Below are 26,098 nucleotides of genomic sequence, written 5' to 3'. Positions count from 1 at the left end.
TATGTGAAACGAGATGGGTTTAATTGAACTATTTGAACAGTATACTATCCCACTATTCACTGTTACTACGTATGATTAGTTTCATCCTGTATATTACTTTTTTATAAACAAAACGATTACTATGTCGATATCTTATAGTAATATACTGGTATACACATTTCACATGTTGCATTCCGTTATCATTCCATATCAAATGACATTCATCCTCACTATGCACAAAATTAACGAATGAACATGTTTGGACAAGCATTTACTACTGACCTATTTTAAGCCTTATTCATCATTGATAATTAACATTTTCATTATTAAGGAGTTAGCCCACTAATATTGTGTCATTTCATGGATAGATTTCCTAAAGAATTTATTTTTCCAAGTGGTGGAAGAGACAAACTTTTTATAAAACTAGTATTCCGATCATCCATTCTCTATGGGATTCAACCAATCAAATTGCAACTAAACAGGGAGGATATTAGTTAAACTGTGACTAAATTATATTGTATTTTATTAGCTTTATCCAATATTATATTTTTGGTACAATATAGAATTCTCAGCGTAAGGTATTTCAACAAGTTTCCTATTCTTATTTCTTGATCGATCCTGACGAGAAATATTGAGTGATCGCCAGTTATATGTTCGGGAATCGACATCTGAATAATGTTCGTTCTTTTCAATACATATTACCAGCCACCATGATATCGCTGACTGTGCCTTTTCGTAACCTGTACAGTTAATTGTCACAAACTTTTCATAAACGCCCCTGAATAAGCTGTGCGCTCAATAGACATAATGATTTGTTAAAACAAACAAGAAAACAGGTAACTTGTTGAAATGGCACGAACAGGTAGCCCAGATATTCAAGCAGGCTGCCGACTTTTCTAGATCCTCATTACTCGGTCCCGTAGGAATTATGTCAGCACCTCAAGAGCCCTCTCTCATTTCCATCTATAAACTCCTGAAAATTTGTTCGAACTGCTTATTCTAGTCGATAATTAGTCTTTGTTTATTCTCATGGACTACAGCTGATTTTCGTCTTATCCACCATGAACCACTACAATCGGGAGTTGTAATTCTAATATTTAAATAACCTTTCTATCGAATTAATATCGATTCATTGTGACCCATCTTTACATCGTTTTATTTCTGCCTTAAAACACTTGACGACTACAAGCAGTCACATCATTTCAGGGCATTCGTTTTACTTAAAAACAAAACTTCAATATTCAATCAACCGATAACTCTTGGCCGTTTTTTTCTAGGCTGGTAAAATAAGTTTCTGTGATTCATTTAAATTGTCAACAAAGAAATAAGTAAATAAATGATCGTACTATCGAGTAGTTCCGTGCTAGGACGAAACAGCCGTCCAATGCTTCCAGGTTTTCAATGATTGTCTAACATTCATTCATGATATCAATTTTAAATAAATAATCATTTAGAGATAACATTTTGTTCAGTAATCATATAAAAGTATTCGCAATAAAAAAAATAGGACAAAATAAATTTTTTGAAAGAATGAAAATGACATAAAATAAACAAGTTAGAAAAAGAAAAACACTGAACAATGTTAAGCATCATAAGTGAATTAGTTTATGCATAAAAAAACTGCACAATTTCAATCAAAGTCCATAGTCGCTTAAATAAATGGGTAGTAACAAAAGTGTAATCAGTTCTTGAGCATTCTTCTACACGTTGAACTAAATCATAAAATGATTGCCATAGTTTTTGATCTTTTATACACATTGTACCACCACCACGTTCAAATTGATGAGGCTGAAGTAAATAACCATATGATGGAAAGAAAAGCAATACAATTTAGTTTTGAAATTTGTAAACTTTAGACTGATTTAGGAATATTTTAAAGGTACCAGGTAAAATACACTAATCTATGGCAAAGGGACAACTATTAATTCTTAATCTCAATAATTTAGGCTAAGAATGGGTTTGCTCGTCGTAAAGAAAATACAAAAATCAAAAAATATCGGTGTCGAGTTATTAAAAGTGAATAAACTGCACCTTGATAGGCAACGGAATTTGACTGATACAAGTTAGAACAAGAGAAAAATTATGATTCGTGACTGATGTTGCAAAGATTTAAGTTTGCAAAAAAACAGGTCGTTCATTAACTGATAAAACATTTACCCATACTGAAATTTAATAAGCCCAACAGAATAGTTATTACAACGAGATGGAATGACAAACGTTATATGCGTTCAGGTAAAAGTGAACTATCCGGATTTCTCCACATGTGGCTAATAGCTAGTTAGATCGGCTGTAAGTTTGAATTTCGTTATTGATACTTGATCTGTCAAAGTGTGAGTAATATATGTAGACGTTCTTAATGCTCTATCTGAAGATTGTGCTGATAATATCTCCAAAAAAAGACCATGAGTTTCATGATTAAACCACTCAGCTCAGAGAACTCAACTCAAATTGAACTAGTATGTACAAATACTATATACTGATAATTATCGTTTGTTCATTAGCGAATACCTTTGAGATATATCTTCAAGATTATAGTTAAAAGGGTAATTAGTAAAGTTAAATTAAGTTGATTGTATGACAGTTATTTACAAAATCGGGCGGTTGTCACATTATGTGAATCTGCCGAATATATTGTCGATAATCATTTTGAAAGAAAGTTTTCGTATCCGTGTCCAACATCAGTCTAAATTTATACACAACACTTAGTCAACAGCATATCACTAATACAAATTTGAATCAATAAAGCCTAAGTACAAAATGTAATGAGAATATGTTTATTTGATCCATTCAATTATAGCCAGACGATTAAGTGGGTAGAGAATAAGCATAGGAAACACGAAGTTGGAGCACAAGTCAAAACCCATCATAATTGAGGAGATTCTTTGTCTAAATAGAAATAGACGGCGTATAAAATATGAGTCGACAGAAAACTAACTACATCATACATAAAAACAAACAAGCATAAACACACAAAATTATAGTAAAAGTGTTCAAGGTTAGCATATAAATATTTGACAAAGACAATTATCAAAACACGAAGTAACTGGGAAGCTAAAACTAATTTTTGTCCCAGAATAACTCACGTGGGTGTTATGATGAAGGAAAGTACTGGTCATTACCCATAAACCAACTACCCTTGGTGGGGCATAGGCCGCTGACCAGGTATCATCAACTGTCCTAGACTCTCGTCTCCACTTGTTGCCAAGTGCTATTCATCTCCTTGATTTCTGCGTCCAGATCCCAACGTCATGTATAAATTGGCCTGCCCATTTTCCTTTCACCTTGAGGATTTCAAGTAAGGACTTGCCTTATGATGCAGTTTGATTATTTTAGCGACGTGTCCTGTCCACCTCGGGCATCCTTTTCTGATTTCCTCCCCAGTTGAAAGCTGGTTTGTTCACTGTCAGACAAGATTATTGCTGAGAGTGTCTAGCCAATGGATTTGAAATATCTTTAATAGCTATTTATAAACAATTGTACGTTTTCGATGACGACTGTGCTAGTTTTCGAAGTTTTAGCTCCGTACAATAGAACTTGTTTTGAAACTTAGTAAGTTTGGTGTTGTATGACAGTTGTTTTGAGTTACAGATGTTCTTCAATTGTAGGAATCCTACCCTCACCAGTTCCTCTTTTCTTATAAGTGATACTCCGCCTGGAGTCCCTCCGGGGGCTACTGCCGGTCCCAAGCCCGGATAAAGGAGGAGGGTTGGGTATGGGGTTAGCGTCCCCATCCCGTAGAAAAATAAATCGCTAAAAAAACGATAACCAGAAAAAATTATTCAAACCTTTTAAACTCTGCCTTGGGAGTCAGGTCTTCATTTAGAAGAACTATGACGCCTCATGATGAAAGCCGAATTCCTTCGGAAGTTACGAGGCCGATGCCCCTTCTGACAACCAGAGCGACCATTTACTTAGGTACATGCAATGTTCGTACAATGTGGGACACCGGGAGAGCCTTCCAAATTGCTGCAGAAATGAAAAGATACAACCTAGAGGTGCTTGGGATCAGTGAAACACATTGGACACAAGTTGGACAACAACGACTAACTACAGGAGAGCTCCTGTTATACTCCGGCCATGAAGAAGAAAATGCACCACATACACAAGGAGTTGCATTGATGCTGTCCAAACAAGCACAAAATGCGCTTATAGGATGGGAATCTCATGGACCAAGGATCATCAAAGCCTCCTTCAAAACAAAGAAAAAGGGCATTTCAATGAACATCATCCAGTGCTATGCGCCTACCAACGACCACAATGAAAACGCTAAAAATCAATTCTACAATAGGCTGCAGTCAATCATCGAGAAGTGACCAACAAAGGACCTGACTATTCTGATGGGAGATTTCAACGCCAAGGTTGGAACGGACAACACTAGATATGAAGACATCATGGGACGGCACGGACTGGAAGAAAGAAACGAAAATGGTGAGAGATTTGCAAACCTATGTGCCTTTAATAAACTGGTCATAGGCGGCACTATATTCCCACATGAACGCATTCACAAAACCACATGGACTTCACGGGATTACACCACGCATAACCAAATCGACCGTATCTGCATCAACAAAAATTCAGGAGGACGATGGAAGACGTAAGGATCAGGAGAGGAGCTGATATAGCATCAGATCATCACTTGCTGGTCGCCAAGATGAAATTGAAACTCAAGAAGCACTGGACAACGGGGCGGACAATATCACAAAAGTTCAATACGGCCTTTCTTCAGGATACTGACAAACTCAACAAATTCAAGATAGTCCTCAGCAATAGATTCCAGGCTTTTCATGATCTACTCAATGGAGAAGGAACTTCTGTGGAGAGCAACTGGAAGGGGATCAAATAAGCAATCGCTTCAACATGTCATGAGGTCCTGGGTCACAAGAAGCACCATCACAAGGAATGGATCACTATTGATACACTGGATAAGATTCAAGAAAGGAGGAACAAGAAACCGGCAATCGATACCAGCCGAACAAGAGCAGAAAAAGCCAAAGCAGAAGCTGAATACACAGAAGTGAACAAACAAGTGAAGAGGAGCATCACAACCGACAAACGTAAATATGTGGAAGATTTAGCAACGACGGCGGAAAAGGCTGCAAGAGAAGGAAACATGAGACAACTGTATGACACGACAAAGAAACTCTCTGGAAATCGCCGCAAACCAGAACGACCAGTGAAAAGCAAGGAAGGCGAGGTAATCACCAACATTGAAGAGCAACAAAACAGGTGGGTAGAACACTTCAAAGAACTCTTGAATCGACCAGCTCCACTGAACCCACCCAACATCGAAGCAGCACCCACGGACCTCCCAATCAATGTTGGCCCACCAACAATTGAAGAAATCAACATGGCCATCAGACAAATCAAGAGTGGTAAAGCAGCAGGACCAGACAACATCCCAGCAGAGGCACTAAAAGCAGACGTACCGGTAACTGCAAAGATACTCCACATTCTCTTCAATAAGATTTGGGATGAGGAACAAGTACCAAAAGACTGGAAAGAAGGACTTCTGATCAAAATACCGAAGAAAGGCGATCTCAGCAAGTGTGATAACTAAAGGGGCATCACTCTTCTCTCAATACTGGGAAAAGTCTTCAACAGGGTATTGTTAAACAGGATGAAGGACTGCGTAGACGCCCAACTTCGTGACCAACAGGCAGAATTCCGTAAGGATAGATCGTGTACAGACCAAATCGCAACTCTACGGATCATTGTGGAACAATTAATTGAATGGAATTCATCACTCTACATCAACTTCATTGACTACGAAAAGGCATTTGATAGCGTGGACAGAACAACACTATGGAAACTTCTTCGACACTACGGCGTGCCCCAGAAGATAGTCAATATCATACAGAACTCATATGATGGATTACACTGCAAAATTGTGCATGGAGGACAGTTGACAAAGTCGTTCGAAGTGAAGACCGGTGTTAGGCAAGGTTGCTTACTCTCACCCTTTCTCTTTCTCCTAGTGATCGACTGGGTCATGAAGACGTCAACATCTGGGGGGAACCATGGGATACAGTGGACAGCTAGAATGCAGCTAGACGACGTAGACTTCGCAGATGATCTGGCTCTTCTATCGCACACGCAACAACAAATGCAGAAGACGACCAGTGTAGCAACAGCCTTAGCAGCAGCAAGTCTCAACACACACAAAGGGAAAAGCAAGATTCTCCGATACAACACAGCATGCGCCAATCGAATCACACTTGACGGAGAAGCTTTGAATGATGTAAAAACCTTTACATATCTGGACAGCATCATTGATGAACACGATGGATCTGATGCAGATGTGAAGATGCAGATCGGCAAAGCAAGAGCAGCATATCTACAATTGGAGAACATCTGCAACTCAAAACAACTGTCTGTCAGCCAACACCAATGTCACAATTTTCAATACAAATGTCAAGACAGTTCTACTGTTTGGGGCGGAAACTTGAAGAACTACGAAAGCCATCATTCAGAAGATACAAGTGTTTATTAACAGTTGTCTAAGCAAAATACTTCGGATCCGTTGGCCAGAAACTATCAGCAACAACCTACTGTGGGAGAGAACAAACCAGATACCAGTGGAGGAAGGAATGAGGAAGAAGTGTTGAAAGTGGATAGGACACACATTGAGGAAAGCATGCGACTGCGTCGCAAGGCAAGCCCTCATTTGGAATCCTCATGGCCAAAGGAGAAGAGGAAGACCAAAGAACACATTACGTCGAGAAATGGGAACAGACATGAGAAGAATGAACAAAATTGAATAGAACTGGAGAGGAAGGTCCAGGACAGAGTGGGGTTGGAGAATGCTGGTCGGCGGCCTATGCTCCATTGGGAGTAACAGGCGTAAGTAAGTAAGTAAGATACAATCCAGGTATGTAGAAGCTTCCACCTCCTTCAGAGCTTTGCTATAAAATGTGGTTTAGTTGGCACTCGCTGTATTGTATTTCAAGACTTTTCTCTATTCCTTGTGAATGTTGAGACCGACTGCTGTAGAACCTGCTGTTACACCGATAGTATTTGTTTTTATTTGCTGCAGTGTATAGAATAGAAGGACTAAGTATACTGCGAAGTCCAATTAGTCAACTTGCGTTCAAAATGTCCATTACATTGCGTACATCTCCTGAAATCTGAAGATCTTCATAATTCAGTCAATAAGAAGAAGAAAGAGGAAGGGCGAGAGTAAGCAGCCTTGTCCGTGACCAGTCTTCTCTTGAGACGCATCTGTGAACTGTTCTCTATGTATGACTTTAAAGTTCAATCAAACGTATGAGTTCCGTATGGTGGTGACGATCTTTTCAAGCACTCCATAGTGCAGGAGAAGATCCCAAAAGGCCCTCTTATCCACATTTTCGAGTGGTTTCCCGTAGTCAAGGAATAGTGATGAGTTCCATCTAATCAATTGCTCAACAATGATTCACAGTGTTCCGATTTATTTATTTATTTGAACACATAAATAGTGGTACAAAAGGGCACCAAATATATATGCGCCAAACAAAACAATGAGAATGGGGAGAAAAAAAAGAAGGTAAGGAGAGTAAAACCAAAAAAGGAAGAGGAACAATAATGACCAGATTAGTGTAAGGAAGTGTGATAATAATAATAATAGTGGGGGAAACGGAAAGGCACAATCAGAAGAAATCCTTCAGTTAAGGAAGAGACAACCACTTTTTATGAAGAAAGTAAAAGAAGGTTACAGCAGGATCGCCACTGGCTTCTATTCTGAGCCATATCTGATAACGTCTCTAGCCACTGTGTAGCACCATCTCTCGGACCCCAACCAGGGAGTCGTGAAGGACCGACAGAAGCCAGTCCTTTGCAGCTTTCTTTCATACCACGACACCATGTCATGCACTGACCACCTCTCCGCTTCTTCCAACCAGTCCCAGAGTCGGCAAATAATGCACGACGTGTAATTCTCTGGGACGACATCCGTAGAACATGTCCAAGCCACCGAAGTCGGTGTTTCAAGATGGTGACACCAATTGCATTATCGTCTCTGTGCCCGAACCTCTGCATTACTAACATGGTGTTGCCACTGAATGTCAGCAATCCTTCGGAGACAACGATGATCGAACACAGAAAGTCGTCTAACATCCTCAACTCGGAGAGGCCAGGTTTCACAAGCATAGAGCAAAACTGCTCTCACTGACGCGTTGCAGATCCGACCTTTTACAGCTAGACTAACATCACGAAGGTGCCAAAGATGACCCAGATTGGCATAAGCCGCTCTGGCTTTCACTATTCGTGCATTGATCTCATCACTCACACCCCCACCAGCACTTATGCAGCTACCCAGATACACGAACTTCTCGACTACTTCTATCTGCTCAACATCCAGGGTGAGTACAGGATTAAAATCCTGCCAGTCTTGTAGAATTACTTTGCACTTCGAAGGTGCAAAGCACATACCATACCTACGGACACTGATTGTCAACTGATTAAGTGCGGATTGCATGCCTTGGGCATTATCGCACAGTAAGACAATATCGTCCGCATACTCAAGGTTCAGAAGTCTTTCTCCAGGCAACATATCCACACCGCCATTACTTACATCCATCGGAGCTGTCTCCAGAATGTCATCGATGGCAAAGTTGAAGAGGAATGGTGAGATTGGGCGACCCTGTCTAATTGTTAAAGCCCGAAGCCGCCAATCAGAAGCAGTGAATTATCGATCGGACCAAGGACGCGTAAAACACGTGCGAGCAGCCTAGAGTCCTGGTTTCCGCCTAGCCAAGCCAGTTAAATCCAGAACACCAGTCTCAGCCTCTGCAATATGAATCGTTATATTTCAAACATATTGAGTTTATATACCAATCAAAGAGACCACAACGTAGCATAAAATGGAAAATAACATTTGTACAAAATTTGGCTGAATGTGGGAAGCATTCACTAATAGACAGGGCATAATTCAAGAATGGTAAAATGTATAATGATGGGTTAATAGGTCAAAATAAAGTTTATAATAAGAGGAATATGAATATGAATAGTTTAGTTATTTAACAGTTATACGATAAAAATATACGTTTAGTATTGGTCCATAAAAAGATCTCAAAGTTACCATTCATTATGTTTATCGGGACCTAACACTAACCCCACTGCTTGAATGGAACAATGGGGTTAAGGTGGTTGTATGCCCTCACTATACATGAAGTGTTTGTATATAGGGCTTTTAAGATGTTAACAAACTTCTGAGGCACAACCTTCTTCAATAGACAATCCCAGAGAACAGTCTTGTCCAACGAATCGAAGGCAGCCCTAATGTCAAGAAACACTACGATTGTTGGCCTGTAATAAGTATGACGGTGTTCTAACATTTGGCGGAGGGTGAAGATTATGATCAATACATCCTCGACCAGAACGAAAACCAGCATGCTCCTCGCGAGTCAATCTTTCTCGAGTTTTGAACAATCTACGATAGGGACAACTATCGATTCATTCCAGGACGTTGGTACACTCTCTAGTTCCCAGACTTTTGTAAAAAAACGTAGACAATTCCTTAGTCAGAAAGTCACCACCCTCTTTGAAAAGAGCCGGAGGTAATTCATCTGGGCCCGGTGATTTGTAGCGCTTCAACTTCACATTATTCTACCTACCTATTTCGCTGCTCTGAAACCACACTAATCGGTCTTCCTCTTTTGTTCGTAACTGGTCGCTCATTTTTATGACGTTTTGCTCTAGGCTTCTTAGTTTTATCATAACGTTTCCATATATTTCCTTCTCTTCCAGCTTTTCCTGTTGTTGTTGCTTGGTATGTTACTATTGCTTCCGCTCACCGGCTGTTGCATTCTCCTTCACTCGTTTGTCTGCTTCTGCATACTCAGCCTATTCTTTAGCCTTCTCTACTTTCGTCCGGTTGTTGTCGATTGCTGTCTTATTGTTTATACTTTCTTGGATCTTAACAAGGCTATATACAGAAATCCACGCATTACTGTAATGCTTGTTGGGCCCATAACCTCGTGACATTTTGAAGTTATTGCTGTGAGTTGTTTTGAACTAACAAAGTTTGTTAGCATTTCGAATGAATTTCGCATCACGGTTTCGCTATCGTTATTATTCAAATGGAAATAATTTCGAAACATTTAGCTTCTAAAGGAATAAAATTTACCACTGTGATATATATCACAACACTTCGACATGGTTGGTGAGAAAACATTTAATTGTTCGATAGAATTCGATCATCAGTCAATAAGTCAGGTATGCATCACTTAATACATGTGTATAACGGTTCAGGTCGTCATACCCCATAACTAAAAACTAGACAAATATGACATTAACCACCACTCAATGAACAATTAATGCAAACATTACAACCTCACTTGATATAAAATGAGGTTACAAAGTGAAATAAAACTGTTATTTTCTACAAGCCCATTGGGGTCATTCATTTTAATTGTAAGAACATCCTAATTTTTTAAAAATTATATTAACCAATTAGATTCCTCTGTTTCATAAGATATTTTACCAGATTTCATTTAAATCGTATGAATATTCACTTTTATTAAGCAAACCATCTTTTTGCTTAAGAAGGCAGTATAATTACTCTTGTCCACAAATATAAGTTGTTACATAGAGCATGCTGTTAAATTGTTTAAGGCATTCAAATTGTTACCGTTTTTGACCAAGAGGTATTAAATGTATTGACCACATAATCATAAAATATAACCATAAATAATCTATTTATCACCTGACGGTTAATATCACCAAGACAAATCCAATTACCAATATCTTCAGTAGGCTTTTTTGAGGACACAGTAACAGCCCATTTTGCATGATCTTGCGCATTCTGTATTGTGGTTCCAGTAGCCCCAATGAAAATAGATTTAATATTTTTCACCTATATATATATAGAAAAAATAAAACAGAATAGGAGGAAAAATCAAACGAATATATACACGCTGAACAAGGTATAAACTGTTGTTTTTAAAAAAAAATAATTTTTTTCTGATCGGGAGACAAACTCCCATGCGAGTTCTGAGGAGGAAATCAGAAAAGGATGCCCGAGGTGGACAGGACACATGTCGCTAAAATAATCAAACTGCATCATAAGGCAAGTCCTTACTTGAAATCCTCAAGGTGAAAGGAAAAAGGGCAGGCCAGTTTATACATGACGTTGGGATCTGGACGCAAAAATCAAGGAGATGAATAGCATTTGGCAACAAGTGGAAACGAGAGTCTAGGACAGTTGATGATACCTGGTCAGCGGCCTATGCCCCACCAAGGGTAGTTGGTTTATGGGTAATGACCAGTACTTTCCTTCATCATAACACCCACGTGAGTTATTCTGGGACAAAAATTAGTTTTAGCTTCCCAGTTACTTCGTGTTTTGATAATTGTCTTTGTCAAATATTTATATGCTAACCTTAAACACTTTTACTATAATTTGGTGTGTTTATGCTTGTTTGTCTTTATGTATGATGTAGTTAGTTTCCTGTCGACTCATATTTTATACGCCGTCTATTTTTATTTAGACAAAGAATCTCCTCAATTATGATGGGTTTCGACTTGTGCTCCAACTTCGTGTTTCCTATGCTTATTCTCTACCCACTTAATCGTCTGGCTATAATTGAATGGATCAAATAAACATATTCTCATTACATTTTGTACTTAGGCTTTATTGATTCAAATTTGTATTAGTGATATGCTGTTGACTAAGTGTTGTGTATAAATTTAGACTGATGTTAGACACGGGTACGAAAACTTTCAAAATGATTATCGACAATATATTCGGCAGATTCACATAATGTGACAACCGCCCGATTTTGTAAATAACTGTCATACAATCAACTTAATTTAACTTTACCAATTACTCTTTTAACTATAATCTTGAGGATATATCTCAAAGGTATTCACTAATGAACAAACGATAATTATCAGTATATAGTATTTGTACATACTAGTTCAATTTGAGTTGAGTTCTCTGAGCTGAGTGGTTTAATCATGAAACTCATGGTCTTTTTTTGGAGATATTATCAGCACAATCTTCAGATAGAGCATTAAGAACATCTACATATATTACTCACACTTTGACAGGTCAAGTATCAATAACGAAATTCAAACTTACAGCCGATCTAACTAGCTATTAGCCACATGTGGAGAAATCCGAATAGCTCACTTTTACCTTCAGTTAGTGTTAACGATATCCAAGAGGATAGTGAAAGCTTTACAATTAAACTACCAAGCTTAATGAACACATGGTTCCCAAAGTCATCCCTACTGAACTAGAAGAATTTTTCATCTCCTAATCATAATTTCTTTTACAAATGCATCCCTGATTGAAAACATATCTTCGTAACATGGAAATTTAAAATAATTGCACATTACCAGAATGGGTTTTGTGGAGAGTTTTTAGAAATTTCATAGATTGAAATCATGAGTCGATTGAAGCTAGACCACCATGGAAAACCTGGAAGCACTGGACGGCCGTTTCGTCCTAGTATGGGACTCCTCAGCAGTGCGCATCCACGATCCGGCACCACGCGGGGTTCGAAACCAGGACCTACTGGCTTCGAGCGCGAGCACTCAACCATGGTGGTCTAACTTTAATAAACTCGTGATTCCAACCTATGAAATTTCTAAAAACTCTCCACAAAACCCATTCTGATAATAATCAACTGCTCACTAGTGACTGACTTCAAGAAAAACTCCTGGAGTTCTAGTGAGAAGCCGTTACCAGTGGAGTTCAACCAGGTCTGTTGTGAGATATCAGCTCACTGAAGACAGTGGTGTACGGTGGCGCAACTTCGTGGATTGGTTGAAGTTAGACATTAACGCCGTTGGATGCCGGCTCAGTGGTCTAATGGTTAAGTGCTCTCGCGCAAAACCAGTAGGTCCTGGGTCCGAATCCCGCGGGGTGCGGGGTTGTGCACGCGCACTACTGAGGAGTCCCATGCCAGGACGAAACGGTCGTCCAGTGCTTCCAGGTTTTCCATGGTGGTCTAGCTTCAATTGACTCGTGATTTCAACCTATGAAATTGAACATTTTTTTGTTGAAAAAGTAATCAAGTTCAGTCAACCGATAATGATCTGAACATCAACGGAGTCAACCTAACACACGTATACGTCAAATAAACATCATACAAAATAAATAAAAACTGAATAGATGGGATACGACGACGAAATAACTAGTCAATAATTCAATTGAATTAAGTCTCGAACTCGACTGGTATTTAAAAGGTCAAATGTTACGAATTAGGTTATTGTAAAATAAATATTATTTGACACACAGTGAATATTCTTTACACAATGACACTGTTGTGACCTTAAGTCCGTCTAGTTATCACGTGGTTTATTCGCCAATCGAAATACGACTTATTCAATCATAGTATTGTGCCAAACCAATGACGTTCGACCGGTATGAGCAGACTAGCATTCTTATTGATCCTTTGTTTTCCTAGCCCTTCCAGTTGGGTGCGGAAGGCCAATTACCGCTTCCACTATGCAAATCATTTATTTCGAACCTACTTGGTTTATATACCAGCCAAACATACCATATAGTATCATAAAATAGGAAATAACATTTATACGAAATCAAGCCAAAATGTGGGAGACTGTAATCAATAAACTGAACGTAACTTAAAAATAGTAGTCATAATAGTCATAATAATCTATAGGTTAAAATGAAGCTTATAATGAGGGGAATATAGATATATATAATCTAATTACTGAATAGTAATACTGTAAGAATATACAGATAATATTATTCCACTAATAGATTTCAGAAGTTACTCGTAATTTAATCTTCACTAGGATATAACAGATACAATATGTGTTACGCAATAGTAAGAGCAGTTACAACAAACACCTACTTAAGAGCTTATCTTCAGAAAGGAAATGCAGGCAATCAATAGTTTTGTTTAGATATTATTAAATTGAACCTATTTCGATATAAATGAGCTTCGTAAATAAAAATAAACATAAGGGACAACATCTGAGTATGTAAATAATAAAAAAGAATAATCAAGTCATATGAATATTTTATAGCTTTTGAAAGATTGAACTAAAACAAGCTCTAAATGATTCAATAGTTTCAATTTGATGGACTTTGGATACATGTATTATGAAACCAATGTAAACTCGAATGGCACTAACTTAAATGTAAAACCAAATATTATCAGTTATAATTTTTAAAGAAGGTTCAATGTTCAAGTGGTATGATAATTGGTCTCAAGTTTATGGGAAGCCAAATATTATTTACAATATAAAAATAAAAAACATTAACAAAAATTAAACGTTCTGATGACTACAAAATGCTATTTGTTAAGTATATTTTTTTAAGTGAATTAGAATCTTGCCCATTAGAACGTCAAACTAAATGTTTTTTGTCAATCAAACAATAACTAAGTACATTATTCAGATCGCGAACCGATCATAGTTAGAAAAGCATTGAAAACAAAGAAGCACTAGAAAGGTGTTTTGTTTTAGCATAAGACTCCTCAACAGTATCCCTTAGGGATTGAATTGGAGACCTACAGTTTTCACGGTGTGATCAACCCTTAAAACACTGAGCTGACATCCAAAGACTACGCGTTCATTGTGGGATGCGAAGCTCCTGTGTATGACATCTGGTGGGGCTGTGGTTACTCACTGCCGAGGGATCCTATACTAGAATTTCATGGTTTTAAATAATTATTTAACTTTGGTCGGTTCGTTATCTCGACACCACTCAACAATCTACACAAACTCCCATATTGATAGCTGGGTATATGTTGAACTAGGAAAGAAAACACGACTTTTAGAAGATAAAATGAATTCAACAAATTTTATACCTTGCCATTATGAGTAAACTGTTTAAATTTACAAGCAGTTGCAGGACTTGGACAAAAGAGATTGAAATTACCTGTAATTTCGATAAGTGATTGCAACATTATTAAGTTTATTCTAAGTGTCATTTATACATAATTACGTGTGACCTTGTCCCCCTTACAGTATATGACTAGATTTTCAACAATATAACTATGCAATGATTTCAAACTACAACGTTTCGTACCGTATTTTCTAACTTAATGATGTTTAATAAATATTTGCTGAATAACAGAAATAGTTTGAGGACTATTAGTAGGAATTAATTAAAATACTGAGTGTCAACTTCTACTTAGTTTTTGGATGCTGACATCTCAAAAATGTGGATAGTTTTAAACTCAATTCCAGATTCTAAACTTTGATCTAAAATCTCAAGTTACTTTCGACGTCAGATATTCGCGATTTATATCCGTGAACGGACATAGATGATGTCGCTCAAAACCAGCCGCAACTGCTTTTCTTTCATTTAACTCATCCTACACTTTAGATTCTTGAAATTCTTTTGTATCATTTTGAGTTTTTTAGGTTCCATACGTTAAGATTACGACAGTAATTTTTAAAATTTCTTTTAATGTCCTTGAGCGTGACAACTTGGACCGATATTAATACATTTTAGATCATATCCTGCATTGTCTATGACAGGTAATTGAGTGTAACTTTTGACACATTCTTCCAGATTTCGTGTAACTGGAATATCGGAGTTGCACAAATTTAACAATCGTATGATACAGTGAATAAAAAGGAACATGCAAGCAAATAATGAATTTTACTCACAGAATATTGCCGATGACATGCTGATGGTATACTTCCGTCATGTTGCCAAGTCTCAGTATCTAAAGACTTTTTTAATTTTGGCGCGACGAAATCAGCATAAAGATCTGGAATATTAGACAGAATGCAACGGACTTAAATTTAGATGAGCTACATATTTGCATCATGAAAAAGGTCTAAAGTCATTTTCATGAAAAAAATCTACGGAAATGAGGTTGTCGTCTAAACAGTATTACGTCACTATAGTGTTACACACAGACTTGTTGTTATCCAGGAAAAATATATAGAAACAGTTAGCAAAAAACAACCTTGTTGGTGACATTAATTTACATATAGCGATAGTAAAATATTTTTATACTTCTTAAAATACATGACTCTTGAGAGGATATATTACTAAACTGATGGATACTTAAAGCCATTACTTCATTCCAAATTTCGTTTACGTATAGTGAAACTGTAAGTGAGGAATCTTATATTCGAAAGTAAGGTGTTCGATTAATAAAGTGAGCTATTTGGATAAAGTTCACATTTTTCTTAAGAACGGATGAATGATGAAATTATTGAATGAATTTAGCATGACGTTCAAATGTATTCTGATAACTTTAGTCATGGAGTAATTTAGTAAGATGTTCTTTTATGTTATAGTTATTCATATCTGATGAATGATCAATACAAGTTAAATCTGCACATATTATTAGTACCGATATACTATTTTGAAATATAATATTTGGATGTGAAATAAATCTTCATCTTTTCTCTCTCGAGTTGGTTTGTCTTCAATAAACATATTTTACCAAGTAGAAGAATTGATTTGCAGCTAATTTTTGGGGGTGGAACAATAGGGCCCACAGACGGTATTAAGTAACAGTAGTTTATAATCAGAAGCTCATGCAACTTCCTTTATTAATAAAAACACTGAGGTCACAACAATCTAGGTAAACGCAGTAATGTGTCGGCAATGACAGTGACAGATGTTCATGGTACAGCTCACCATTGTGTTTAAACATCCTAGTTGTGCAATAAGGTCTACAACTAAGAGCATGATTTTTTTTCAGATTTTAATCTATGAGTGTAAACGAGATTAATTGATGGAAGTGGTTTTCCCTGTTAGTCGCTGTTAACAGTGATTGAATTTTAGGGTTCAAAATTACACAAATAACTGGTAGCATTAATACCAGTCACCAGATGCTAGTCATTATGTCATATAGCCTAGTAGTAGTATATATATTTTAAAGTATTGCCGTAAGCCAGAAAACACTATAAAGAACTTGACACTTGCTGACTATCTACATATTTTATTAGGATTCCAGAGTACAACCTGGTCTCGACCGTAGCTGCTACCTTGACGCGGTGGTCGGGCTTGCCTATCGTGATGACCCAACCGAGCTATATTGGCTGGGACGTATGTTCCTGTAGGTTCTACCATGCCAGGCAGGTTGATTGGAGAACGGTAAGACTAAAAGCAGCAACTCAAGGTCTGAGGGCGAAGTCGTACTGCTGACTGTAGAGGGGTGTGACAGCAGTAAGGTGTTTCCGTCGGACAACCAGTATCTGCAGCGATGCTCCCTTCTCACAAGGAAGGAAGAAGTTAGAAAAGGTTGACCACAAAAATGTCATACCTCACCTTACCTCACGGATTTCCGTCTCCGGCGCTAAGGCCCTTTGAAGAACGGAGCTAACACGTTAAAAACCTTCCACGAAAAGATCGTGAGCGACCGGCCTCAAGCAATTGTCCCTTGGGCTCTGTGGTCACGCTCCCAGGTCGTTAAGACCAACACTAATCCGATTTCCTTTTCAGGTTCCTCAAGAAATACCCCTCCACAGTGTGCGCAGTCGGGATGTGATATCAGCTCTCATACCCGTAACAGCGCACGAGACCAAGGTGGTCACATTCAAATCCTTCCTACACCTCCTAATACCTCTCTTATCTCCATGACTAACCCTCCTCACGTCTCTTTATCACCTCGCACCGCTAGGGCAAACGATTCGAGTATGCGGAACGCTAATCCTGGTCTCCTGAAACCACTTTCTAAACTACACGTAGGAGCTTTTAACGTACGAACACTGTGTCAAATAGGACAACAGGCTTCCTTAGCTAGGACTCTAGAATCACTCACCATCGATGTATGCTGTCTCAGAAACGCACATACAGGATCCAAGTAGCGTCATTCAATTGATCTCGCCATGTCAAAGTAACAAACCAACTCGACTAACGCTTTGTGTATCTGGAAGCCCTGGTTCTGCTTCCCATGGCCTCGCCGGCGTAGGTATAGCAGAGTCCTAGGGCAGAACTAACTCTCTTAGACCGGATCCCAGTAGACAGTCGTTTGTGCGCTGTTCGACTGAACGGAATAGTAAGGATCCGAAAAGATAGGGACACTCGTCGTTGCCTCTTCGTCGTCTCTGCCTATTCTCCCACTGACTGCAGCTCAGATGATGTAAAAGATGAGTTCTACAGAAAGCTTTCCGACCTTCTCCGAAAAGCTAGGCGCTCTGATGTAGTAATAGTGGCCGGTGACTTTAATGTTCAAGTAAGTAAACTAAGCGATAGGGAAAGACACCTAGGTGGATCTTATAATATCGTGGCTCAAAGAACAGATAATGGCGACCGTCTGTTGCAGCTATGCTCAGATAACCGCCTGTTCCTTGAAAATACTAACTTTAAGCATAAGGAAAACATCTTTTAACACGGCGACCCCCTAATTCGTCCCAACATTGGACCCAAATAGATCACATCGCCATCAGCCACCGATGGAGGGGCTCAATAGAAGACTGTCGCCCATTCTGGAGCACATGCTTAGTTTCAGATCATGCTCTAGTGCGAGCGCGTATTTGCTTGCGTCTTACTGGACGTAGGAAAGATGCTGCAAGGAAACCTCTTAGGGCCCTACTTAATGATAGTCAAGCTAAGAGTATATTTCAGGAACAACTAGGAAAACAGTTAGGCAGCCATGTATGTGATGCCCACCCCGATGCAGCATGGAATGATATCCGAAAAGCTGTGGAAACAGCAGTGATATCTGCTAGTATGGTAAACCACATGGTTAGGGAGAAACACTGGATCTCAGCAGCACCCACCTCACTGATAGATGCTCGAAAACTCATTCCATCTGGCTCTGAACATAACGAAGGGTGGAGTCAGCTGAAGCCCAAGCTGATAAGAAGCCTATGCAATGATCGTGAACAGTGGTGGGTAGCGTAAGCAAGAGAGATGGAAAAGGCGGCGGCAATACGTAACAGCAGACAACTGTTCAGACTCGTTAAGGAAGCCGGTATTAAGAACCTGACTGTTAGCGAAACAATCTCAGAGAAAGATGGACATATTATTCATTCTCAATCCAGGAGATTGGATCGATGGGCAGAATTCTTTAGGGATCAGTTCAACTGGCCTTCAGCCACACTTCGGTTTGTCACGATCTCCAGTCAACCTGAATGGCAAGTTAATGTAGGTCCTCCGACTCTTGACGAAGTTGAAAAAGCTATAGGAAATCTGAGGCGAGGGAGAGCAGCAGGCCCTGACAGTTTTACTCCTGAGATTTTTAAGGATGGTGGTTCAGTATTAGCAGTGAAATTAACTGAGGTCTTAGGTAGGATTTGGGAACTGGACGTAATCCCATCTGACTGATCTCAATCACTGATTGTGCCAGTCTATAAGAAAGCACAAAAGTCCTCTTGTGACAATCACAGAGGAATCAGTTTGACTAATATAGTGTCTAAAATATTAGCTTCAATAGTACTTCGACGCCTAATCAAAGCTCGTGAAGAGCAGATTAGAGAAAACCAGGCTGGTTTTCGACCTGGACGTGGTTGTATAGATCAGATATTCACACTACGTCAGGTTCTAGAACACAGACACACATTCAGGCGCCCCACAATTGTAGTATTTCTCGACCTTAAGGCGGCATTCGACTCTGTTGATCGTGAGGTTCTATGGCAGTGTTTGTCACTGAAAGGAGTACCTAAGAAGTACATTAACCTTATAAAGGCTCTCTACTCGAACACAACTGGTAGAGTGAGAGCTTATGGCGAACTGTCATCAGAATTGATTACCTCAAGTGGTGTTCGTCAGGGCTGTCCACTCCCCCATTCTTGTTCAACTTTGTGGTCGACGTACTTTTAGAGATGACACTTTCCTCATCTAAATTTGCAGGGCTTGAACTTCTACCGGGGGGTTCACTTGTTGACTTAGAATATGCTGATGACATAGTTTTATTTGGTGAAGACGCTGACAAAATGCAGAGTCTTCTGACCACTCTAAGCAACAATGTAAGCATATTCGGCATGCGATTCTCTTCTTCGAAATGCAAAATGTTGCTTCAGGATTGGGTTGCATCGACACCCGAAATAATGATAGGGAGTGAAGTGGTTGAACGTGTCGAGCGCTTCACTTATCTGGGAAGTCTCATCAGCCCTTGTGGTCTGGTGTGTGACGAAATCTCAGCACGGATACAGAAGGCTCGACTAGCTTTTACCAACTTGCGTCATTCATGGCGTAGGCGAGATATCCGCATATCAACCAAAGGACATGTTTACTGCGCAGCAGTTCGTCCCGTCCTACTTTATAGCTGTGAAACATGGCCGGCAAGAGTAGAGGATATCCGCAGGCTACTAGTATCTGACCATGGGTGTCTTCGAAATATTGCTCGTATATCATGAGACCATCGTGTAAGTAATGTAGTTGTTAGGACACGGGTACTAGGTAAGGATGGCAAATCGATTCATGAAGTAGTGAAACCTCATCAGTTGAGACGGCTGGGACATGTGTTACGTATCCCTAACCACCGACTGCCTCGACGTGCGATGTTTTACGGTGTAGGTGTAGGTTGGAAGAAAGCTAGGGGCCACCAGACCAAAGCATGGCACAAATCCATGAAGTCACTGACGAATGGTAGGTGTAGACTACATGGTTGGGGACCGCGAGATGATAGCAACCGATGGTTAGAGACCCTGAATGAAATGGCTCAAAATCTTTTACAATGGCGCAGATGCATCCACTCTTTGTGTTCTCCCAAATTCTAATTTCCTGAATTATTCATGTCCCTTTCTTTTTTCTCTTTCCAAATTTATTTCGCTGGATTATACTCCTTGAATAACATCTTCAAACCCTAATGTTTCCGACTACTGCTTATACTCTTACTATCTCTACCACTACAGTATTTGAATCAACAACTGCATCTCTGTGCTGATGTGGTATGGAAAGTCGAGTTGATGTACGTACGTACGAAGTTCTACGTTGTTACTGACTGACTGATCTCATCATCAACTACTAAATCAGATATTATTAAAGACGAGGTGTATAATACTGTACTGTATCTGATGCGTACTGAATGGATGCCTAATGTCCTCAATTTTCTTTAAATCATTCCAATGACTAAGTTTTCAGAATTTCGAGTGAAAGATTACTACCATGTGGATATCCTAACTGAACTAGAAGATATATCAAGGTAGTAAAAACAAATTTACGTTCAAAAGAACAAATTTAACAAAACCGGATAAAAACGAGTGAATGAAAACACTGATTGACAAACCGTAATCAATCATGTCACGATTCGACATAAGATATTACACAACCGTTCGAGCTGAAATAAAAAAAACGTTCATATTATTGGAATATTTGTCCGCTATTTCTGTTGGGATGAGAGGGTGTTGTGAAATTTCATTAATAAGGTGAAATACTACTTCAAGTTAGCTGGATATGATTAGATTGAGGAATTCCAAAGTAGATCATTGTGTTGAAAACCAGCTAAGGTGTATAACTTCTCTATAAATGTCAGTTATATGTTAGTAAGATGAGCATTTCCATAAACAGAAAGTGGAATATCGAATTTAAAGGTAAATACATTATAGTAAACTTGCGTAACGTTGTGTCCTAGCAATTAACTGAAATCTTATCTAGGAAAACAACAATAAATATTTCATCAAGCAACAGAAATTTCAAAAATAGTGTTTTAATGGGACTAAATGAATTGTAATGGTACTTACTATATCACTCATGTTGAATAATATAATTTGTATAATCAAATCACATATGAACGTATTTTATTTTATTACAAGTTAAACAAAATACTCTGTTGAGATGTTTGGTAGAAGTTCTAGAATAATATCAACTAGTCATATAACGAACTTCAATTTTCGTCAAATAAATTTAAGCATACTTATCACGCACTGATTCCAAATTTTTTTTAAAATTTTCATTGAAAAAATGATTACATTACATAACTATGTATAACTAACCTTTACCGAAATCCGATGATTTTGAGAAATGATTTAGTTGAAAAGAACTTTTAGCTGTTTGCATTTCAATGACTCTACTTAGTGTTACAGTAAGCACTTTTTGATTCTGAAGTAATTTCGCCAAATCTGGGAACTCTGACTTTACACTGGATGAAATATATGCACCTTGAAATAATGGACGAGCTACAGCAAACTGTGTGACTATCAGATGAAACACAAAGAAAATTTCAGCATAACGGATATTTGAGATGAAAAAGTGGTAAACAAAAACTGAGCGTTACAGAAAATTAATTTTTAGCAAGTGAGTAACAAGTTTAGACTTAGTTAATCTAATCCGATTTTGAGAAACTGCGTACAATACCACAAAGCTTGAGGAGATAAATGTGAATGAAAGTCCAGAAAAGTAGCTTCTACTAGACCTATAAATTATATTGTCTCATTTATTTCATTTTAAAAAGTAAATCAAATAAGGGTGAATGTAATGTATTAACCGGTAATGATAGAATGATGTTGCATAATGCTAAAAACCCTTTTAAATGCATAAGAATTATCCAAAAAATTAAAAATGAAATGAACTACACATTATTACCAGATACCAAAAACGTACCTCTACAACTATTGGAGAGAAGTGATACTTTGTGGAAATTTTTAACACTAATAATCTCAACCAAATAGACTTTCTTTTACACGAAAAATAATGAAAAGTAGGGATATCCATACTGCACATAAATGTTAAGGTGTACTAGTTTTTGTTGTTGTACACCACGCTGATAAACCAATATGAATTATCAGAACAGTATTATTTCGTGTATTGATTCTAGCGGGTTTCATTTCAATTCGAAGTTAACAAAGGTCGCCTTAATGCTACTCTCAAGTACCATGTTAACTACATTAACATACGAGTCAGTGAACAAAAGATTTGACCACTCACAAACATGAAAAAATAAACGTGGTAACACTATATGACCCGACAAAACCTTCCGTCAGAAAGTATTTGGTGTAAAGTCATCCTCATATAACAAAAACATTTATCAAGGATGGTAACAGTCCTTGAGTTCCCACAAACTGCGTAAAGTGGAAACAGATCAATAAATTATGACCAATCAAGAAAAGCAACATCCAATTTATTCTTCCAATCGTCTCCAGAGACTTCCAGACTAGTAAAGAGTGATCACTCTTTTCGAAGCCCATGACTGTATGTAAAGGCAACATCAGCCACCAGGTTTTTTATCACTCATATCAGAAACAGCAGCAACGTTTGCACAACACACCACTCAAGTTATTTCCCTGTTTTTACACTGTATATATTGACATTGAGAGACCCAAGGTTTCTATCACTTAGTTTTCCAAAGGAAACGTGTTTTCACAAGTCAAAATGCCCATCGTTTTCATTTCATCCAATTAATTATTGCATGCGTGATATAATGGGCCGAATGCAAGTCAGATAGTATTAACAGCCAACTTGGAAATGTAGTCACTTGTGAGCCCTCTCTCAACATAGAATTACTTCAAAAAGCAATGTCACGAAATAGTTTACTTACTGTAGACGTTAACTAGCACAATGTACTAAAGGCATTAAGCTGTCTAGATGAGGTAATGTCAACAGGATCAACTGAGCTACAGTCCTAGTAACTGAGTCGTGTAAGTTTCGTAACTATTCTGTTACAACAATATTCGGAATGTTACTCAGCTAGTGTATTTTAGTGCTGAACTAAAAAGTCACTTATCCAAAGAACAGAACTAAAAAATTATCCACTACATATTTGACACTGAATGAAATGCACCAACTGACTATTAATGTAGAATGATACACTGTGGTCGAGTAATAACTGCTTACAAGACCGAATAATTGACATAAGGCCTCAATTGAACTGAATTTTAGATAATAAAGTAACTTCTCAGTAGAATGAATCACGATGTGCGTACACTACATGTTGGTTTCAAGTTCCAGATAAGCTGACTTTAGATATGGTAAGTACCTATCAAGGCAGCTGCGTTTTCATACCCAATCGGAGTATAGGCAGCACTAACTATAAAACTGGAAAAACATCCTTGCCTTCAGTCTTGAATCGTAATAATCTGGGAGTTATAGTAAGTTATCCCTTGGATGTCAGGATTCACTGACGTTTGGTCCAATATCCAGGTTTAGAAAATTATGGTCACTAAGATTAACTTTTACGAAGACGCACAATAATATTTCCATCAATGTTGTTACATTTCTGTTAAGATTCACACTAAAAACCTGTGTACAAACTTCAAGATTATGCTAAATAGGTAAATGAAGTTTCTTGAAAGAAATATAAATGATTGTTGCTCACGTAAATCTAACCATACATGACATTTTTTACAACAAAAGACCTGAAAAGTTACGATTGTTTTACACTTTCGTATTGTAGATCAACAGATAACTTTATAATGAAATACAGAATGGTGATAAGTTATGTTAAACCTGGTAGATTATTTTGTTCTTACAAATAAGTCAGAATAACACAGACACATCAGATGAGTTTTAAAACAAATGACGAAAATACAATGTGTTTCAAAGGACTTCCGGAAGAATATTCATCTCTCGAGACCAAATGCCGAAAAAGGTGTTGTTATTGCCATCAAGTGACTCACTCAAAAGAAGACGAAACACAGACACCCGTCCTTACACTATAAAATCACACGTCTGAATTCAAGTACAATCTACGGAAGGTAAGCAATTTACCTAGATTCTCTCCAACGTACAAGATATTTGTAGCAAACCTGTACAGATTAAGCAATTTATTTGCTGTAGTATCTTGATAATAAGTTGTTCCAAGTCTTTGGTAGCATCCAGTTCACTCACTACACAGAAAAACCTATAGTTAGTCCAATAGTTATTCGGAGGTTTATATGAATGATGGTATATGTTCCAACGTAGAGGATTTAATGTGTGGTTAGCCCCTTTTATTATATCCCTATGTAAATTTCTGCTATTTTAAGTAAATGAAAAACCAAACAAATCATGGGACAGATGGACGTTTCTAATCCTATTAGTTAATCTGTTCATCTTAATAAATTTGTCCTTACCAACCCTAATAATCGTTGGGTTTTCTCCGAAACCATTTCCGATTTTATCTGTGCTTAACTGCATTTATCTGTGTACCTATTTAAGGTGTACAAAACAATCACCTAAAAGTTCACTTGGTACCTTAACAGGCTGTAAATACCGAATTACAGAAAATATACTTGATTTTTTGTATCTCATAATTAACTAGTTATCTATAAGAAATGAAGTTATTGAACTAAAAAATACAGTGGGATTATAATTTGTGGACGTCCTTAAGCAATTCAGCTCAGACAACTCCCTACTTACTAAGGTCAAAAGAGGGCTACAAAGTTGAAAGTTAGAATTTATGGTCGGGAGTAAAACTAAGGGTCATTATCACCAAATGACACCAATTATAATGCCAAGATGCTAGTAAACTACATGGATGGATGAATTTCACAACAAAATCTAGGGCAAACTATCACTGATTCTATTGGTCCGTCTAAATTTTATAGTCTCGCCAAAATATATGTTTGAGTATTAAATGAAATCACCAAAATTCTGAATTAATTACTCAGAGATTCGAGGTATTTCTTTTCCAAAGTTACGCACAGGAAATGTTGACCATATGTATATCCGGTCTTTGGGTAAACATATGATAGATTCGTATATGACAACTTTGGTATACTGTGAATAACCCAAAATCCCGTATCCGTGTAATCGAAAGCAAATGCACCTGCACGAAATGCTATTATTTGCCACACATACCTTTCATATGACCCCACCATAAGTTCTCTCGATCATAACCTAATGGCTTGGTCAATTTAGGAATCTCATCGTTATACATCCCGATCACAGAATCAGGCTTATCAATCAAATCGAACATGGATTCGAACGTATTTTTCATCATTCCTTTTTCATTTATCGGGAATTTGGATAGCTGCCAGTTCCTCCGATCAGCGTTCATAAACACAACGTCGTAACCTTTTGGTAATTTGTAACCGACAAACCTTGGAAAATGTTATAAACATGATAATTTTACCAGTCGACTGCATGACCATCATCATCAAGGCATGAGAGAGGTTGTGAAAATTTAAACATATAAGCCAAAAATAAAACAGTAAAGAACATGATAACTAGCAAGCAATTTAAATATCCCCAATGAGGCTGAAATGTCAACGTTATCGTGTTCAGTTGACTGATAAAACACTTCAATATCCAATATGTCTATTAAAAACTATACTAATGAATTGTTTTGAGGTAACTTCTTTAAATAAAAAACTACGTCATATTTTTGACCGCGTT

General features: G+C 37.9%; 1 protein-coding gene across 3 annotated transcripts; it reads right to left on the bottom strand.

Moving 5' to 3' along the window:
• Window positions 1–1,148: 1,148 nt before the first annotated feature.
• Window positions 1,149–25,966, bottom strand: CRN6 (Cell death- nuclease 6). 3 transcript variants are annotated; one of them, XM_051216422.1, is made up of 6 exons: window positions 25,562–25,966; window positions 25,368–25,529; window positions 21,781–21,981; window positions 15,550–15,653; window positions 10,661–10,810; window positions 1,149–1,767 (listed from the first exon to the last, which is right to left on the bottom strand). In XM_051216422.1, exons 1-6 carry the CDS (start codon window positions 25,758–25,760, stop codon window positions 1,585–1,587), a joined length of 999 nt encoding a protein of 332 aa, XP_051067013.1. In that variant the 5' UTR covers window positions 25,761–25,966; the 3' UTR covers window positions 1,149–1,584. The 3 variants fall into 3 exon arrangements, with proteins under 3 accessions (XP_051067013.1, XP_051067014.1, XP_051067012.1); XM_051216421.1 differs by lacking the exon at window positions 1,149–1,767 and having other exon boundaries at window positions 10,489–10,810; window positions 25,368–25,803; window positions 25,836–25,966; XM_051216420.1 differs by lacking the exons at window positions 10,661–10,810; window positions 15,550–15,653; window positions 21,781–21,981; window positions 25,368–25,529; window positions 25,562–25,966 and adding an exon at window positions 3,063–8,146.
• Between the last annotated feature and the right edge of the window lie 132 nt (window positions 25,967–26,098).

This window comes from Schistosoma haematobium, chromosome 4 (assembly GCF_000699445.3).
Source record: "Schistosoma haematobium chromosome 4, whole genome shotgun sequence".
Taxonomy (NCBI): Eukaryota; Metazoa; Platyhelminthes; class Trematoda; order Strigeidida; family Schistosomatidae; genus Schistosoma; species Schistosoma haematobium.
The sequence above is the reverse complement of the archived record's forward strand: the minus strand, read 5'-3'. Positions and strand labels throughout refer to the sequence as shown.